Consider the following 16,083-nt stretch of genomic DNA (forward strand, 5'->3'; position numbering starts at 1 on the left):
GTCCGCTTCATTTGTTTGATCAAAATTATTGCTAGGGACAATTTAGTAGTCACTGGATATTTGCAGATTAAGATGAATAAACTACTTAAGAAACTGCTCAAGAACATCTTTATGTCACTTGTACACAACGAGGGTTAAATAATCTATTCAAAAAAAAAAAAAAAAAACTACAACACTGGAACTGAAAAATATTGTTTTTTGTTTGATTTAACATCTTTATTTTCTCTGATTCTGAGCATAATTGAGTCAAACCCATCTGTCACAGGACAGATCACAGTCTAATAGAGCTGATTTGAGTCCTAACTCAGTTCTGAGCTCATGTGTAGTTCTGTGTTTGGTCTCTGTGTGTCAGTAGTGAGTGATAGTGTTTGATCAGCTGCAGCATCAGTTCAGTCACTGTGACTCTGACTGACCAAGGTTTTTGTACCACTCTTTATCACTGTGTGAACACAGCTTGACTGTTGATCCAGTGTATACCCTGACAGTAATAATGTCCAGCATCTTCAGTCTGGACTCCACTGATGGTCAGAGTGAAATCACTGTTAGATCCACTGCCACTGAATCTAGATGGAGTTCCTGACTGATGGCTGCTTGTTCCATAAATCAGGAGTTTAGGAGCTTCTCCAGGTTTCTGTAAGTACCAGCTAAGAAAATGTTTTCCATTATAACAGCAGTCTGGATCTCTGTTAAATGTACAGGTTACAGTGACTGATTGTCCAGTCTGAGCGAGCAGCACTGAGGGAGTTTGAGTCACTGTCACCTGCCCAATAGATTCTGTTAAATGAGAAAGATTAGAAATCACAAACACTTTTACAAACATATATCTTCATAGCATAAAAATAACAAGTAAATAATACAACTAATCCTTCCAGACACAAACCTCTACATAATACTGTCAGCGTCCAGATCAATATGGTGATGAAAGTCATTTCTGTTGGTTGTAGGTTCAGTTCTAGTGAGAAACAGTTGTTGATCATGTTTGATGTTTGTCAGAGTTATAAACACATGCAGAGCACTGAAGTGTGTGTCGCTCATGTAAAACACACTCTCTATGCAAACGCTTCAGGAGAATTTTAACAAGTTTAAGTTGGTTTATTGTGCTGTTTCACTGAGACTTAAGAAAATATTTAATGAGTTCACGTTAATATTATCCTTTATTGATATAAAGCAAAATCAAATTTGCAAGAGTGCTGTTTCTTCTGAATATCAGATCAACAGCATGAATGTGAATGTGATATTGCTTTTATACATTAGTTTAGTTGACAAAAAGTTTAAACTGAGTATTTTTACTTTTTAGACTCAATATTGTATCAGTAGCTACTTTGTTTTTGCTCGGTAAGCTGACATAGTTCAAAACAAACAGCGTGAATCATTTGAGTGAATGATTCATTGACTCATTGTGTGAAGAACTTTTTATGATGGATAGATGCACCATTTTGCTTCAAAATCTTGAGCACCATTCACTGCCATTATAAAGCTTGGAAGAGCCAGGACATTATTTAATATAACTCTGATTGTATTTGTCTGAAAGAAGACAGTCATATACACCTAGGATGGCTTGAGGGTGAGTAAATCATGGGGTAATTTTTATTTTTGGCTGAACTATCCCTTTAACAGTGACAGATTCATTTATATTCGTCAAATGTTGTTTATCGTGAATAAATGTTACATAAAGTGCATAATATAAAACAGGCCTACAATAAAACATTTTTATCCATCCTTCAGTCTTGTAAGTCCATTAACTGATCGTCCTTTTCCCGATATATTTGTATATTATTCTTATTATTAGCCTATTATTATTGGTTATATTTTTATATTTGTTTATATTATTATTTTTCCCTTCATTTCAATCTCTTTACTTAACGTTCTGATTCTGAATACTTTTGAGCGTGTTGTGCTTTCATTTACTAATGAAACTACGTGAATGATTAATTCCTCAACGAAACACTATAGTATTTATAATTATAGTCTATTAATTAGCCGAAATAAACTGAAATATATGTTAAATATATGAGAAAAACATGTTGCTCCCTCAACATAACATCTGGAGGCCACGACATAATATCACGTTCCCACGAGTTAATATATCGTGGCCAGGACAAAACTAAGTGAACCGACCGTGTCATCTTACAGACACCGTAGAAATCACCCAGACCTCAGTCCTGTCTCTGATTTATAAAAGCACACAATCTCTAAAAGCTGCACAGATTCAATCGGTCCAATTTCCAACACATTTAATTCTCCTTTCAGAGAGTATGAATATATGAGGGAGAAAAAAACACTTCCAAAGTGTGACAGAAGCAGAAGACGAAAACAATAATAATAACAGCTGAGTCTGTGTGTTTGTGAGTCTGATAGAGAATCTGCAGAGACACTGATGGACTTGTGTCTAGTTGTTTCTCTCAATTAATGCTTTGACCTCCGACCTCCATTATTAAGAATGAAGGATTCATTTAGATGATTTTATTTTAGATGCATGTGTGACAATGTTGTTTCAGATCCTCCTTTGAGCAGCTGCAGCATCAGTTCAGTCACTGTGACTCTGACTGACCGAGGTTTTTGTACGACTCTTTATCACTGTGTGAACACCCAGCTACTACTGATATAGTGTACACTCTGACAGTAATAATGTCCAGCATCTTCAGTCTGGACTCCACTGATGGTCAGAGTGAAATCATTGTTAGATAAACTGCCACTGAATCTAGATGGAGTTCCGGTGTAGCGGTCTGTTGTTTGATATATCAGGAGTTTAGGAGCTTCTCCAGGTTTCTGTAAGTACCAGCTTAAATAGTAACGTGGTGAACTATATATAACCACATCACTGCTGGTTTTACAGTTGATCTTCACTGTTTCTCCTGGTTGAGCTGCTGTCGTTGAGGGACTCTGAGTGACGCTGATCTGTCCTCTACACTCTGAAACACACAACAAGAAGAAAATCAACTCAAAACTTTGACAATATACTTGAAGAAATGAATTGATATCAAACTTGTGCTCCACAAACCTTGAGCAAACGCTGTGAGAGTCCAGATGAAGATGATGATGGAGGTCATGTTGATGAAGATTGTTGTGTGTGTCAGTGATGAAGTGTTAAACTCACAGCACTATAAAAACTCTCAGAGCACTGAAGCATCTGATCAATATGCAAACACACTCCACATCATTTACCTGAAGACAGCAGATGCATCATTTTGTCATTTTGTTTATGAAGCAACAATTTTACTAATAATAGATGCTTATGATGTTTTGTGTTATTTTGAGCCAAACGCAAAAACAATAATGAGCAATTTCATTAAGACTTATACTCTGGAAAATAGTTATGATGGATTGTAATAGTTGAGAACAGCTGTGTTTAGCAGTAAATGTGAACTGAAGCTCTTGGGGTTTGAACATGGTCTCTGGAGACGGAGCTGCTCTATTCTGAGACGATCAGAATCACTTTGATTGGTTCAATGTTCTGAACTGGATCAGTTTCACTTCTGCTCATGCAGTGATGAGAAATTTATGGAGTTTTAGTTGTAGCTTTATAAGACAAGTTTACCAGGGATACGTTTATGATTGTGTAAGGTATGAGTGTAGAACAATCTACAAATACAAAACACAAAAACTACAACACTGGAACTGAAAAAATCATTTTTTGTTTGATTTGTGATGCAGAGATGTGTTGGATCCGTGAGGTGGATTTTATGATTATGTATGATCAATTTGATTAAATAAAAGTGTAAAATTATTAATACAATAAAAGAATCAAGTAAATATGAAAACTGTATTAGGAAATAAGTCTAAACAAATTTAAAGAACACTTACAGATACCTCCAAGTTATTGGTGTTAATCTGGCACCTGGTGCTTATTTCCTTAATAATCTGACAAACCCTATTTAACTTGCAACATTCCTCCAATTTTCACTTGATTGAAAGATAGCGGGCGCATAAGGTGACTGAAACCCTGCGACAGGAGACGGTCCAGATGAAGGCCAAGGGGATGACCCTTTAGTTTTAACTTGTTTGAAGTTTATAGGGGAGAATTAGTTTACAGGATTTTAATATTGCCTAAAATATCCAGGTTTTGGCTGTTTGGAGGTCGATCGTTGTGCTACATTCATGAGAGCTAGAGAGCAGAGCAGATGGCTCCTTATACTTTCGGATAGCTCTCGGACCTACTTTGTGGTCTTTTTTTTTGAGCAGCGACGCTTCAAGTCAAACAAACAAACAAACACGTGCGCATATTTGCATCGCTTTGATTGTTCCCTGTAGATCTCACCTTCTCACGCGCAGCACCACGATTGGTTGATTATGTATAATACCTGCATGTTATTGGTCAAACTGCTTTTCCCGTATGAACGGCACATATGGTCACCATATGACCCTTTCAGCCAGTGAAAAAGAGTTTTTGTCCTTCAAAATCTGATTTCTAGAATATTGCAGGTTTACAGTGACACTAATTCATTCAAGTCCGCCCAAAAGGCTGGTTGTCCATGTAAGAGAAACACGAGAAGACAGGATAATGTAGAGAATCAGTTCAACATTGCAGCTGGAATTGCGTGCCAGTTCATTGTTGAACAGGGTAAGGATTTGTCTCTGCATGTAGACGTCAGACTGAAAGCGTACACTGCAGTGATGAAGCCTCTCATCAGCAGAAAGAATCGAAAGGCTAGACTAATCTTTGCTGAGGAGCATGTTGTGTGGAGAGGAGAACCGGTCCAAATGTCACTTTAGTGATGCGAGCAAGACAAGTTTAATATATTTGGCTCTGATGGGAAACGTGTTTGAGTCACTGTCACCTGCCCAATAGATTCTGTCAAATGAGAAAGATCAGAAATCACAAACACTTTTACAAACATATATCTTCACAACATAAAAATAACAAGTTAATAACACAATTAATCCTTCCAGACACAAACCTCTACATAATACTGTCAGCGTCCAGATCAATATGGTGATGAAAGTCATTTCTGTTGGTTGTAGGTTCAGTTCTAGTGAGAAACAGTTGTTGATCATGTTTGATGTTTGTCAGAGTTATAAACACATGCAGAGCACTGAAGCGTGTGTCGCTCATGTAAAACACACTCTCTATGCAAACACTGCAGCAGTGAACAGGTTTAAGTTGGTTTAAGTTGGTTTAATGGTCACTGAAACCTCACTGATAGATGTGCTCTTGTGTTCACAATATAACTGACAGAGTTTTTAACGCTTTGTAATGACTGATCCAACAAATCATAGCAATCATATGAAAGGCACAGATTGATTCAATAATATATGACAATATTCAGAATATGAGTGTGTGCTTGTGTAAGACCTTAAAGTAATGTCAAGTGGTTTTACACAAGTTGTCAGGAATTAAAGTGATGTGAAACACTAACTACTTGTAATGGTTGTGTGTGGAGGGGAGTTGGGGGGAAGGTGGGTCATGTGATGTAGGGACCACCGTTTTACACCAGAATTACACCCCTATCTTTCTTAGAAAGACTCTGGGGTTTATATTAACCACACATGAGCTTTTTTACAGTAGAGTTTATTAACAGTATACTGGGGTGTAACACCATGTCTACACCGGACGCGGCAAAACACATTAATTATAATTATGGGGGATTTTAAAATCAACTAGGAGGACAAACCCTCTAGAAAAAACTCAAACAAATCACAGACAGGTTTGATCTAACACAAGTTGTCCGTGGGCCAACAAGAATAACAAACTCTTCCAAGACACAAATCGATCTAATTTTTACCAATAGACCAAAAAGAATTGCAAAATCATTTAATATGTTAACAGGTTTATCAGACCACAATCTAACTCTTATCACTAGAAAACTTACTAAAAAACATTTTCATCCTTGTGCTAGAGATAAAAAGAAATTATTACAATTCCTAAAAGTAAATATCAAAACTTTGTAGCTGCAGATAACCAAATTCAATGGGATGACATTTTATCTTTAGTTGATTATGAAAAAGACTATTAACTATTAAAGAATTCACACAAAAAATCAAGCTCAAACAACACAAAAACACTGTACCCTGGATTAACCCAGACATTATAAAACTCATGAAAAAACGAGACCAGGCCTTAAAAATAGCAAATAAAAATAAATCAACTCATAACAGAGGACGTTTTACCATGTTGAGAAAAAAGTCGTAAGAAAAGCAAAGGCAGATTTCTTCCTCTCTTTGATTGAATAATCAAATGGAAATGCTAAAATAATATGGAACCAGCTAAGAAAAATGACAGGTGATCGCCCCAAAGAACAAAACACTTTAGAAATTAAAATAAATGAACAACTAACAAACAATATTCAGGTTGTAGCAGAGGCATTCAATCACTATTTTATTGATTCTGTGGCTAACATAGCAAGCTGTTTTACACCTGAGAACACATACGCTCCTCCAATAGACACAAGTCAATCAGTTTTCAGTTTAATGAACATCACAGAAGCAGAGGTTATCACAGACCATTAAATCACTCAGACCATCTAGTTGTAAGATATTTCTGGCATGGATACAGTGATGCTCAAGGAGCTTAGTACAACAGTCACACGCCCCATTACCAAAATTATCAATCTGTCCATTTCACAAAATATGTTCCCAAGCATGTGGAAATCCGCTGTTATTGCTCCCATTTTCAAAAGTGGAGACCCTCATTCCGTCAAATTACAGACCCATCAGTATATTGCCCTCTGTGTCTAAGATTGCAGAGAAACTGATAGTAAAACAAATTATTAACCATCTAAATACCACACCCTATGCTCTCCACCCTATGTAGTTTGGCTTTAGAGCCAAATATTCCACCAAAACTGCTACTTGCTTCTTTACTGAAAACATCAGAGCTTTGTTGGATCGAGGTGGGGTTGTTGGAGCTGTGTTCCTGGATCTCAAGAAGGCTTTCGACACTGTCAATCATAAAATTATGCAGTTTTCATTTTTCCTCAGATGCACTTAAATGGATTGAGTCTTACCTCACTGAGATTTTCCAACATGTCAGAGTCCAGTCATTTAAATCAGCGGCTCTCAGTCTGTCCACCGGTCTCCCTCAAGGATCAATTTTAGGACCTATGTTGTTCTCACTTTATATAAATGACCTTCCGTCTGTCTGTCCAGATGTTTCTGTGCAGATGTATGCTGATGACACTGTAGTCTTTGTTCATGGTCTGAATATCTCTCAGGTAGCTGAGAAAGTCACTAACTCCATGGTTAATATTACAGCTTGGCTGAAACATTCTTGCCTGCAGTTAAATACATCAAAAACAGTAGCAATGTTTTTCACCAAGTCCAATATTAACTTCAGTGTTGAGCCGGATGTTTTTGTGCAAGGTGAAAGACTGCAGATTGTGTCAGAATACAAATATTTGGGGGTTTAAATTGATTCAAAGTTGTCATTTAAATCACACGTTAAAAGGATCTGTAATGAAATTAAATTTAACCTCAGTAATTTTAGACACATTCGCCATCAAATGGCAACACCTGCAGCAAAAATGTATACGGACACAATGATCTTTTCACATATCACTTACTGTTTATCTATCTGGTCACAAGCTAGTGTTACATCTCTGAAACCTCTGCAATCACTTTACAAACAAACTGTAAAAATTCTGGATAAAAAACCAAGCATGTCTCATCATTGTCCTATATTACAAAAACACAGATTACTCAGCTGGGAAAACATGGTAAAATTTTCAAATCTATGTCTTGTTTATTAAATTATTCCTGGTTTATCATCTTCCCTCTCCATCAGTTTGTCAACATCCGTACAGCTGATCATAGTACAACCAGAGGTGCAGCGAGGGGAGATTGTATCATTCCCTTCTAAACACATCTAATCTAAACACATATAGTACATTTAAGATCCAGTTTAAAAAATGGCTTGTTGATAATCAGAGCTGTCAACATTAGCTTACTAGACCAGCTCTCGCTGCCCCTGTTGTTTTGTTTTTTTTTGTGTGTGTATATGTATTTGTCTAATTGTTGGTCTGTTGTGTTTCTATTGTACATCATAGCTTAATAGTACTTTTTACTAAATGTATTGTAATTGTTTTATTGTATGTAAATATGTACTTTTACTCTCTTTTAGGGCGACTATTACCATCTGTCTAGGGAATACAGTTGAAAAATATCCTTCTGGCTAACTCTGGCATATTGACAGAAATGTTTATTAATATGCATTGTCCCTGTAATAAATAAAATAAATAAAATAGATCTCATTATAATCAGTGATGCTGTCTACACCGGACGTGGCGCAACACAACAAATTCCTGACAGAAAACTGCTGCTGCATTCTATTTATGACGTTTTGACACAAATTTCAAATGTGTTTCAGCGGTTGCTTTGTCGTGTCCAGTTTAGACAGACTTTAGCTGCTGTGGGACGGTGCACAACAACTGTTGCGTCTGGTGTAGACATGGTGTAAGGATCCACTCAGACCACAGGATGAGCTCCACCTGCTGTCCTCACTAACATCTCTTCCAGCAGCAATCTGGTCTTCTCTGAAAGTCTCGCATCCAGATACAGACCAGACTCAACCCTGCTGAGCTTGGAGAAAGCTTGTATAGCAGGATTTCTCAAGCGTCACATATATGTCTGGCCTACAACTTAAGATTTTAAAAGATGTTTTATTGATGAGTGTAGTGTACTCACTGAGAGTCTTTGATGGGGAGCATTCCTTCATCAGTCTCTCTGCAGCAGATAAACACACGTGGTGTCTCATCTGTCCCTGTAAGATCCAGACAAGGGCAGTCTCCTCTGTGATTTATCTGCTCAATACTGCATTTACATGCTGAGCTGCTGATGTTTTCACTCACTTTTTATCTAACACACATGTTCCCCATTTTATCAGTGGTACTAATGGTCAAATGATGATAAACTTAGGTTTACTTACTCTTTGTAAGTTTTGTTTATTAACATTACTTACATTCATCTAAAGCAGTGTTGACAGTGAATTCTACATAATAGCACACACACATCTCTCACTCAGATGTCTGCTCATGTTGATGTACATGTGATTTGCTCATCTGCAATTCTCTTGGAACATTTTCCTGTCATATATTAAATAGACATTTAATCGTCTTTAAGATGTATATGGTTTATGTAAATCCACTTTGGAGACGTATATATGCTTTCTGGAGCTCCGCTGTTCGCTATACATAAACATGTTTTTACAGTTTTTTTTTTTTAACAAATATACTGTAACGTTATTGGCTAGCGTCTTTACACCTTAACAAATCAACAGTTTACTCTACAGTAGCTCAACAAATATGATTTTAACACATGGTTTTGGTTTCTAATACTCACCTTTGTAAACATCCTTGTCGCTGCTCTCCTTCACGTTCGATGATGACGTATCCCTTTCGCATGGCATCATGGGATTGAAAAGTGTCCATCGATGAACACTTTAGAATCTGGGCTGAAGCAGTAGGACATCCGGGGATTTCTCGCCTACTGTTTTATGAATACTGCGGTTTCAAACGTACTTCTTTCTTCACATACTGTTTTTCCCTACTATATAGTAGGTAAGTAGGCATATTAGATCGCAAATTAAGTATACGTACGTCTGAATCTCGCAAGAATTAGTGCAATTCTCGCCTACTCTTTTATGAACACAGAGGATTCAAACATACTAATTTGCTCGCCTACTGCTTTTTCCATACTATATAGTAGGGAAGTATGCCATTTTGGACGCAGTCGCTCACTTTGATTCCCGTGAATGGCCAGTCTGCCAATCACTCATACTGGCAGAGGTCAGAGGTCATCTCAGAGGTCACAGGTCAAGCTGGAGCTGTGATGGTGCTTCTATCTGAAGGCTCTGTAGACACAATCATGAATTTTACACAATAAATTATCATTTAGTGATTCGCAAGGCCACCAGCATCAGGTCTCTGTCTATTTTTGTGCCTTTATTGCCTCTTGATTTGACTTTTTCACAGTATTATGAAAATGAATGTCTGTTATTAATTAAAAAAATAATAATTAGACAAACTGAAATCAGTCAGATCTCACTCGTGTCTCTAATCTATAAAAGCACAAAATCTCAAAGCTGTGCAGATTCAATCAGTCCAGTTTCCGATATATCTTTACTCTCCCTACAGAGAGTATGAATATGAGGAAATAATAAGAACACACGATTTCAAAGTGTGAGAGAAGTAAAGGACAAAATAATAATCAAAGATCAACACGGCTGAGTCTGTGTTTGTGTGTCTGATAGAGACTCTGCAGAGACACTGATGGACTTGTGTCTAGTTGTTTCTCTCGACTAACGCTCTGACCTCTATGATTATTAAGAGTGACAGATTCATTTATATGATTTTATTTCAGATGCGTGTGTGACAATGTTGTTTCAGATCCTCCTTTGAGCAGCTGCAGCATCAGTTCAGTCACTGTGACTCTGACTGACCGAGGTTTTTGTACGACTCTTTATCACTGTGTGAACCACTGAATGCTCTCAGGCCAGTATAAACTCAGACAGTAATAATGTCCAGCATCTTCAGTCTGGACTCCACTGATGGTCAGAGTGAAATCACTGTTAGATCCACTGCCACTGAATCTAGATGGAGTTCCTGACTGGAGGGTGTTTGCCCTATAAATCAGGAGTTTAGGAGCTTCTCCAGATTTCTGTAAGTACCAGGATAAACGATTACCACCATACACATTTGTGCTGGTTCTACAGTTGATCTTCACTGTTTCTCCTGGTTGAGCTGCTGTCGTTGAGGGACTCTGAGTGACGCTGATCTGTCCTCTACACTCTGAAACACACAACAAGAAGACAATAAATAAGTTTTAACTATTTGAGTATGTTTGTGTTTTTCAGCTCTTTCATTGGACCAGAGCTTAAGCTCACATTTTTATTAATAATCTTCACTCAGTGGAGCATGAAAACACCTGCAGATTCATGATGAAACAAACATGCAGCTAAATTATGAACCTCACAGATATGATAGATAAAAATAATTGTTTTGGAGATAAACATGCATAACAGACATATCATTCATCTCTCACTGTTCTGATGTTTAATGGTTATTTGAAGATGATGAAGATCTGCTCTATTCTGAGAGGAACATCACCTGATGATGCAGAGATGAGTTTGGCTCTTTATTCTGTGAAATGAATCAGTTTGACTAATAGAGAGATGAGTGGATAAGTTTGTAGATAAGTTCAACAAAAATGTATAATAGTTCATGGTAAAACTGTAAATTAAAATTCTTATCTTGTCCTTATCTGTTAAAGACACCATGATAACAGTTTGATGAGCTCATGTGACAATGTTTGGCAACTTTAAAGTGGAATAATGGTTACTGTTTTACGTACTGTTTCAAAAACTGCATTGTCTTCTGTGAATATCGAACTCTAACAACAGGAAGCTGCTCACTGTGATTCCCGTAGTGAATCACTCATACTGGCAGAGGTCAGAGGTCATCTCAGAGGTCACAGGTCAAGCTGGAGCTGTGATGGTGCTTCTATCTGAAGGCTCTGTAGACACAATCATGAATTATACACAATAAATTATCATTTAGTTATTCTGCATGGCCACCAGCATCTCATCTCTGTCTCTAGATACATATTTTTGTGCCTTTATTGCCTCTTGATTTGACTTTTTCACAGTATTATGAAAATGAATGTCTGTTATTAATTAAAAAAAGTGAGACAAACTGAAATCAGTCAGATCTCACTCGTGTCTCTAACAAAATCTTAAAGCTGTGCAGATTCAATCAGTCCAGTTTCCAGTATGTCTTTATTCTCCCTACAGAGAGTATGAATATGATGGAATAATAAAAACACACAATTTCAAAGTGTGAGAGAAGTAAAAGACAAAATAATAATCTAAGACCAACACGGCTGAGTCTGTGTTTTTGAGTCTGATAGAGACTCTGCAGAGACACTGATGGACTTGTGTCTAGTTGTTTCTCTCGACTAACGCTCTGACCTCTATGATTATTAAGAGTGACAGATTCATTTATATGATTTTATTTCAGATGAGTGTGTGATGATGTTGTTTCAGATCCTCCTTTGAGCAGCTGCAGCATCAGTTCAGTCACTGTGACTCTGACTGACCGAGGTTTTTGTACGACTCTTTATCACTGTGTGAACTCAATATTTTGAGAAGCAATTGTAGCATCTTGTTCTGCAGTGAAAACTCAGACAGTAATAATGTCCAGCATCTTCAGTCTGGACTCCACTGATGGTCAGAGTGAAATCACTGTTAGATCCACTGCCACTGAATCTAGATGGAGTTCCTGACTGACGGCTGCTTGTTCCATAAATCAGGAGTTTAGGAGCTTCTCCAGGTTTCTGTAAGTACCAGAATAAAGCATCATCCCCACTACTATATCTGTACACATCTCTGCTGGTTCTACAGCTGATCTTCACTGTTTCTCCTGGTTGAGCTGCTGTCGTTGAGGGACTCTGAGTGACGCTGATCTGTCCTCTACACTCTGAAACACACAACAAGAAGAAAATCAACTGAAAACTTTGGCAATATACTTGAAGAAATGAATTGATATCAAACTTGTGCTCCACAAACCTTGAGCAAACGCTTTGAGAGTCCAGATGAAGATGATGATGAAGGTCATGTTGATTTAGATTGTTGTGTGTGTCAGTGATGAAGTGTTAAACTCACAGCACTATAAACACTCTCAGAGCACTGAAGCATCTGATCAATATGCAAATGAACTGATCCTGTATTTAAATGACCTTTATAAGGTAGTTATTTTAATAACTTTCAATTTTGCACAAAACATGCAAAAAGGCAAAAATATGAAAATATATTAAGCAAAATATTGAAAATGTATTAAAATATACAAAATATTAGTTTAGGTTTTAAGCTTCACATACATGTATGCATATGAGGATTGACTCTCTGCCAAGAAAGTGTTTGTCAGGTTATCAGCTCAAATTAGCCAAGCAAAGCTGGTCATTTAGCCAGTCAAGAGAGCAAAGGGCTTCTTATGTCCTGCAAGAACCAAGAAATCCTTAGAATTTGCTTTTTACCTTATTACCATTGGTCCCTCGCTCCCTAAATGAAGATTGCTCGTTCATTTCATCCTGTCTATCATTGTACCTGCACATCAAACGGTTTAATCTTTGTTTTGTACAATTATATTGACTGGTGTTTTATCATATGTAGGTTTATTAAGGATTGATTATGATTATGGATATATTAAAAACGTTAAAACATTTTGATTATTCAAGGTTTTTGTATATGAATTATTTCTAGTGATGTGACGTTCGGCACTGAGGCTTCGAAGCTTGTAATAAAAAAAAAAAAAAAGAAACATCTCACAGTGAAGCACTGTACCGGAGCTTGATTCGTTTTGCCAAAAACCACGTGATCTGTGACGTCCGAAGTTTTTGTTTTCACACACAACCACGTGACTGCTTCGTATTCTGATTCAAATAGGATTAGTTTTTTGTGAAGGTTGAGTTGTTGCTTAATTTTTTGATTAGAATGAATCGTAATAAATATACATATTTATATGTGTAGTTTTGTGCGTGGTCATTTTGTATTAATTCCTGATTCACAGACACTTTCACTGACCATTCTATGATAATCTTCGGTTATTTTGATCATCGCTTCTATATGCCTAGCCTTGTCTATTTTTTCCACAAATTTATTCACTGACTCATGTATTCATATTGTGTAATACAATGACTGACACAAAGACTTATTTATATAGACTTCATATTTCCTTTGCTTTATACAGGTTTTCAGCAAAAACTAATTTATTATCTGAAACAGTCCAAAAATGGCTGGACTACTGGGGTCGTCTGGGACGCAAAGGCAGCTTTTTCCACCTTTTGACCACAGGATGTCGTTATTGTGCAGCATCTTGAAAAGTTTTGAGTAATGAACCTTTTTACTGTACAGCTGAGGGGAAAGCCTCGGTGCTTCGCAGAGCTTAATTTTTCCATCACTAGGTAAAGTGTATCATGAAAGAGTGCGACACAGTGCAGTTCTTTTTGAAAAGCAGGGCATGAGGCTGGAGCAGGAAGTGATGAAGGAGGTCTTTATAAGCAGCTAGGAGTCAGCTGACCAGACGGGCGTGACACCAATTAGACTGCAGGAACCAATCAGTCTTCTTCCTGGACAGAGAGACAAACTCCTCCCAAAAACAAACAAAAAAAAAACACTCAAATGGAACAAAAGGGACACAACAACAGACAGCAGCAATGCATACTGGGGGCTGTTTTATAAAAGACGCTAAGAAAAAAGCGGGGATTAAATTCCAAAACCTGACTTAAAATATAACGTAACAAATCGATCGGGACTAAAACAGTTTCATAAACGACAATTTAAGTTCACGCCAAACTCACTAAATTGATCCAGGTTTAATGAGTCAGGAATAATTTGATGCGCATGGCTCTTATTCTGAAGCCGGCCCTTAATGTCGATCATGGATCAGATTGATTCACTATGACAAACTGTGAATATTTGTGCTGTTTAATGCATTTGAGACATTTTGTTTTCCTCTGTACTAATCACACGTCACATGTATATTTTGTCATCTGTAAATGTTAGAAAGTCATGAAAAATATATCCATTTTGGTGCCAGGAGTGGGCTAGCGAGGCTTACACGAAAGTGAACGAGGAGCTGCTGCCAGCGTTGACAAACTAAGTGAAATAGAATAATAACACAATTCTGGCCAAAATATGCATTCTGCTAAAATATTTGTTGTTGGACATTAAATGTGACACTTGTAGAATTTGAATCCCCATATGTTAATTTTTATCATAGCAGTAACTGTAAATCAAATGTAAGCTGCTAATGTAGCCCTACTGTCGTGTTCCTGTGGATCAATGGCCAGAGCGCTTCTGTTAGCAGTGCAATAGTTGTGGTTTGAATCCCAGGGAACACCACGACTGGTCAAAAATGATATCCCGAATGCAAAAAATGTATAGCCCAAATGCACTGTAAATGGCTTTGGATAAAAGCATCTGCTAAATGCATAAATGTTTCTTAAAAGAGTTAATGTGTGTTCCTCTTATCAGTTAAAATGTAGTCTGATTTCTATTATTTATTTTCATTTTTAATTCAGTGGTTTTAACTTTTAATTTAGTGTTTTAAATGTTTTAAATGCTTTTAAAGAGCCATTTTAGATGGTACTGTCTTTATGGTTCTACTTCATAACCATAAAAGGTAGGACTGTCAATTATTCAGCTCCTGCAACATATTTGTGTTCCAGCGTCAGGGTGACCAGTCATATCAGAATTCAGTAATTTGTTAAAGCAGTAATTATGAACAGATCACTCAGTCCCATAGAGTCTGTTTATCTCCCTCCCTGTGAACAGTAGCTAGTGAAGTCCAGATGAAGATGGGGAGGAAGCGTCATGGTTGCTGTTGTTCGATTCTCAGAGTTCAAACGCACAGAGCTATAAAACCTGCTGAAGATTGTGCTGCATATGCAAATCATCTCTATGTAAATCTGTGTACGAGTTACAGCAGATGAATGCAGTAAAACATAACAGTGTTCAGGATCTTTTCTCCATGTTATCAGTCAAATACGTTTGATTCATGTGTCTTGAAGCTTCAGGTGTTTTGATGATTTAAATCACAGTTGCATCACATGAAACGAACAAAATGCACTGTGAACAGCCATGAGAGGTCAAAGGTCCATCCAGAGGTCACAGGTCAATCAAAACCCCCCCCCAAAATAAAGAAGTACCCAGTGTCTCTATAAAAATGTGATTAATACAGGCATTTCCTGAATACTGGCAATTGAATACTTTTATTTACATTGTATTTATTATTTATGTAGAAACTAATAAAGTGCACGCATCAGAGGCATTTAGAGATGATGAGGCTGTTTTTGTGAAAGTCAATCCTGATTATCCATCGCTGATAAACTAGAATGATATTGAGTCTCATCATCAGGAGTTTTAGGAGCTTCTCCAGGGGTCTGGATCATCTGCGTGATAATTACGGCTTTGCAACTAGCACTTACACAATCTCGGCTGGGTTTACAGTTGATTTTGTCTGCTCATCACACTTTTTTTTTTTGTCAATTATTTGGGTCGGTGTTTATCCTCTGTCAGGTTATTATGGACTGAACTACTGTTATGGATGTATAATAACTGTTTGAAAATTATTTTGATTAGTGTTTTTTGGACTA

At 37.1% G+C, this 16,083-nt stretch overlaps 2 gene segments (V, D, J or C); both read right to left on the reverse strand.

Annotated features, from left to right (window-relative positions):
• Positions 1-421: 421 nt before the first annotated feature.
• On the reverse strand, positions 422-1,470 carry LOC122142286. The segment is given in 2 exon segments: positions 422-774; positions 881-1,470. Coding segments are annotated over 2 exon segments (435 nt in total).
• An 8,490-nt stretch (positions 1,471-9,960) lies between these two features.
• Positions 9,961-12,545, reverse strand: LOC109059618. The segment is given in 2 exon segments: positions 9,961-10,721; positions 12,497-12,545. Coding segments are annotated over 2 exon segments (375 nt in total).
• Between the last annotated feature and the right edge of the window lie 3,538 nt (positions 12,546-16,083).

The sequence above is a fragment of the Cyprinus carpio genome, chromosome B24 (genome assembly GCF_018340385.1).
Source record: "Cyprinus carpio isolate SPL01 chromosome B24, ASM1834038v1, whole genome shotgun sequence".
In the NCBI taxonomy this organism is placed as follows: Eukaryota; Metazoa; Chordata; class Actinopteri; order Cypriniformes; family Cyprinidae; genus Cyprinus; species Cyprinus carpio.